The sequence below is a fragment of the Pundamilia nyererei genome, unplaced genomic scaffold (assembly GCF_000239375.1).
Source record: "Pundamilia nyererei isolate P.nyererei 1_Seehausen unplaced genomic scaffold, PunNye1.0 scaffold00177, whole genome shotgun sequence".
Lineage (NCBI taxonomy): Eukaryota > Metazoa > Chordata > Actinopteri > Cichliformes > Cichlidae > Pundamilia > Pundamilia nyererei.
Genome location: NW_005187578.1, coordinates 30,635 through 32,655, shown reverse-complemented (window position 1 = coordinate 32,655; position 2,021 = coordinate 30,635). Strand labels below are relative to the sequence as shown.

General features: G+C 37.9%; 1 protein-coding gene across 2 annotated transcripts in view; it reads right to left on the bottom strand.

Annotated features, from left to right (window-relative positions):
• Positions 1 to 376: 376 nt before the first annotated feature.
• znf622 (zinc finger protein 622) overlaps positions 377 to 2,021 on the bottom strand; it is a 26,114-nt gene continuing 24,469 nt past the window's right edge. For both annotated transcript variants that reach the window (XM_005746323.1, XM_005746322.1), the window contains exon 7: positions 377 to 1,523. In XM_005746323.1, the coding sequence (XP_005746380.1) occupies positions 1,390 to 1,523 (134 nt within the window). In that variant the 3' untranslated portion in view covers positions 377 to 1,389. The remainder of the gene's footprint in view (positions 1,524 to 2,021) is intronic.

Genomic DNA, 2,021 nt, shown 5'->3' with positions numbered 1-2,021 from the left:
GAAAACCCCCAACAATCAGACGATCCCCGAACAACAATTAGGGACGTGAGAGAAACGGAACGCTATTAAGACGAAGAAACCTCCAGACAGACTGACGTTATCACGATATATCATTCTTTTGCCCAACTATAAATATTTTTTTGCTTCAAAATCCACTGTGGTAACTGTACAAAACGTATGCACCTGACTGTATGTCTCATATGAAGGGCCTGTTTCATCTAGTTGGAAGCGAAGCAATCGTCACATTGTTGAAAGGATGAGGAGTTGATTGATTTAAGCGCAAACAAAACAATGCTGATTTTAAAGATTCAGTTTTTTTCTATTTAAACACAAAATATAAAAAGTAAGGAAACATTGCATCAGGAAGACTGCGATGTATGCGGTAAATATCAAACATTTATTTAGTTGAATTGGTTCCGATCATGTTGAACGACAAAGATGAAATCCTATCAGTTAAATAAGTTGTCCAAAGTATTAAAACAGTTTCTTATCATTTATGTAATGTAGCTTTTACAGGATTTATATAATTTCAAAAAGAACTCATAAGTGTGATTCGTGTCCTTGATCTGTTTTCAAACAGGCTGTTTTCAAAATGAAGTCGATAAGAGCTTCCAGGATCTCTGTCACAATTTCAAGGAGATTTACAGAGAACCTGCACTTTGTACAGCAGCATTTGAGAGATGACAGATGATTTTTTTACCAAAGTAAATTAAAGGCTCTAAAAAATTCAAGAAGCTTTATCGAAGATCAAAGATAAAGATTTACCACATCAAAGATTCCCTGCAATCATCAAACCTCAAAACTGGCATTAGTGCATTACTTTAAACGCAACAAAGAATGACTGTAATCAGGTTTTCAGTACAGGCTGTACACAAAAGATGGGTGCACCCAATGGAGAAATGCTTGAAACCTGCATTTTTTCACTTTATCTATGACCTTTTCTGATGAGCATTCACTGGTTTCAACTCATATTTAACACAACATTTTAAATTTTGGGAATCTTGGTCGTATTTAGAGTAAAATAGTTGATGAAGAAGAACATAATTTGAGGTCTTGGCTACCCTGTGATAAATAAGGATCCAGAGTATAACCCTGTAGTATCTTTTGGTTTCCTGGTCTAATCCACACATTACTTATGACATCTCGCTTAAAAGTGTGACTGACAATTTTCTGTGTTTGAGGCTTAAAAACAAGACTTCACAAACCAGTGAGTGACACAATGGCCACATCCATCCTTTTCATACAGTCTGTGCGTTTGACGAGCCCGATTTCTGTTCCTACCACTGTTCAAGGACATCTGCCTGATTTCTTGGAGTTAGTGAAGATGTTAAACTTCAGAGCTTGCCAGTCCTTTTCTCATTTAGCTCCGTCCTGTTATTCAGTCCGAGTTTAGAACATAACTTGGGCTCTGAAGTGCTTCTGCTTGATGGTGTTGTGGCTTATGCCCATCTTCAGCATCCACTTGGACTTCATCATCTGTACATACTGCATGTCTTTCTGTTTCTGATTGAGGGCACTGTTACCTAAGAGACAGAAAGATGAGGGAGTTAGTAACATGTGAGCAGTGTGTCAGAATATCAAATCGCAGAGGTTTTCTCAGTTAAAATTTGATAAACAATGAGCACAAGGTGTCACATCGACCACAGACAGCAGCAAATGACAAATTTAAATTAAAACAGTAAAGCTAACATTTTGTCATAAGTGATTCTTGTGACCATTTTTTTGGTCTTAAAATATACATTTTCATTATTATTTGCAAGTAAAATGTAACACGTTCGCCTTCTGGCCACAGTAATAAAGCTAAAAATTGTTGCCATTATTTAACAGCCCAAATGGGACAGTCTGCGATGAGCTGCATGGAGCAGGGCCACCAAAGTGTGCAGCAAAGAGAGGAGAAACGTGCAAAGCCAACGACATCTAAAGCCATCAAACAATGCTCTGTGGAACTCCTTAGAAATTTACCAAAATCTCTCTACAGGAGGGGGAGATACAGGAGAGGTGGAGGAAGATCTCAGCCTGGG